This window comes from Phytophthora parasitica (genome assembly GCF_000247585.1).
Source record: "Phytophthora parasitica INRA-310 unplaced genomic scaffold supercont2.279, whole genome shotgun sequence".
NCBI classification, from domain to species: domain Eukaryota; phylum Oomycota; class Peronosporomycetes; order Peronosporales; family Peronosporaceae; genus Phytophthora; species Phytophthora nicotianae.
This window is the reverse complement of record NW_008649265.1, coordinates 5,730-6,440: the sequence shown is the minus strand read 5'-3', so window position 1 is coordinate 6,440 and position 711 is coordinate 5,730. Positions and strand designations below refer to the sequence as shown.

Sequence of the window (711 nt, the reverse complement as noted above, 5' to 3'; positions counted from 1 at the left end):
CCCGAGCCTGCGCTCCAGTCTGCACGCGACCGTGAATCGCGCGTTCCAGTGTCCGCACCCGCTCCAGCAACTCCCGATTCGACTGCCGCAGAGCAATCGCGGTGTGCGACGCCTCCGACAACTGTTGCAGGGCGATGTCAATATCTCACTGAGAGTCCCAGAACTGGTTCACCAGGGTGTCATAGTCCTGGCCAACCAGGTCGCGAACGTTATCAGCGCAACGGTCCACCTCCCCTTGTTGACGCTGCTTGTGATCTCCACTGGATTGTCGATCATATCGTGAGTCAGGAAGATCCTCCACGAGCATTGGCTCGCGGGCGTGCCGGCCGGACGATTCCGACCGCTCGTCGTTATAGAGTCCGCTGGCTTGGCTTCTCCCCGAAGGACGATACGTGGGAGCCCCGCGCCAATCTCCTCCGGGGCGTTCCGGATGTGGTTCAGGAGTACGAGACGTGGCCAATAACCAGTCTGAGACGTACGCGTGCGCGAACGAGATCGTCGCCCACGCGCCGGAGAATAAGTTCGGCGACGTGAGCGATCGCGTGAACGCGACCGAGATCCAAGCTCGCTTCTCAGCGAACCAGCTTCCCGTCGAGAACGACCGCGTGAGCGCGATCGAGAGCGCGCGTGGCCAGCAGAGATACCTCGACGCGTTGGCGGAGAGTTGCTCCGCTGGAAACGCCGCCGGCGCGAGCCCGCGGTGTTAACCGA

At 62.6% G+C, this 711-nt stretch overlaps 1 protein-coding gene across 1 annotated transcript in view; it reads right to left on the bottom strand.

The window, feature by feature from the left end:
• Positions 1-145: 145 nt before the first annotated feature.
• The window catches only part of PPTG_20083 (hypothetical protein), a gene marked incomplete at both ends in the record, with an annotated part of 1,273 nt that continues 707 nt past the window's right edge, over positions 146-711 (bottom strand). The window contains one exon of the mRNA XM_008918723.1: positions 146-672. Within this exon, the coding sequence (XP_008916971.1) occupies positions 146-672 (527 nt within the window). The remainder of the gene's footprint in view (positions 673-711) is intronic.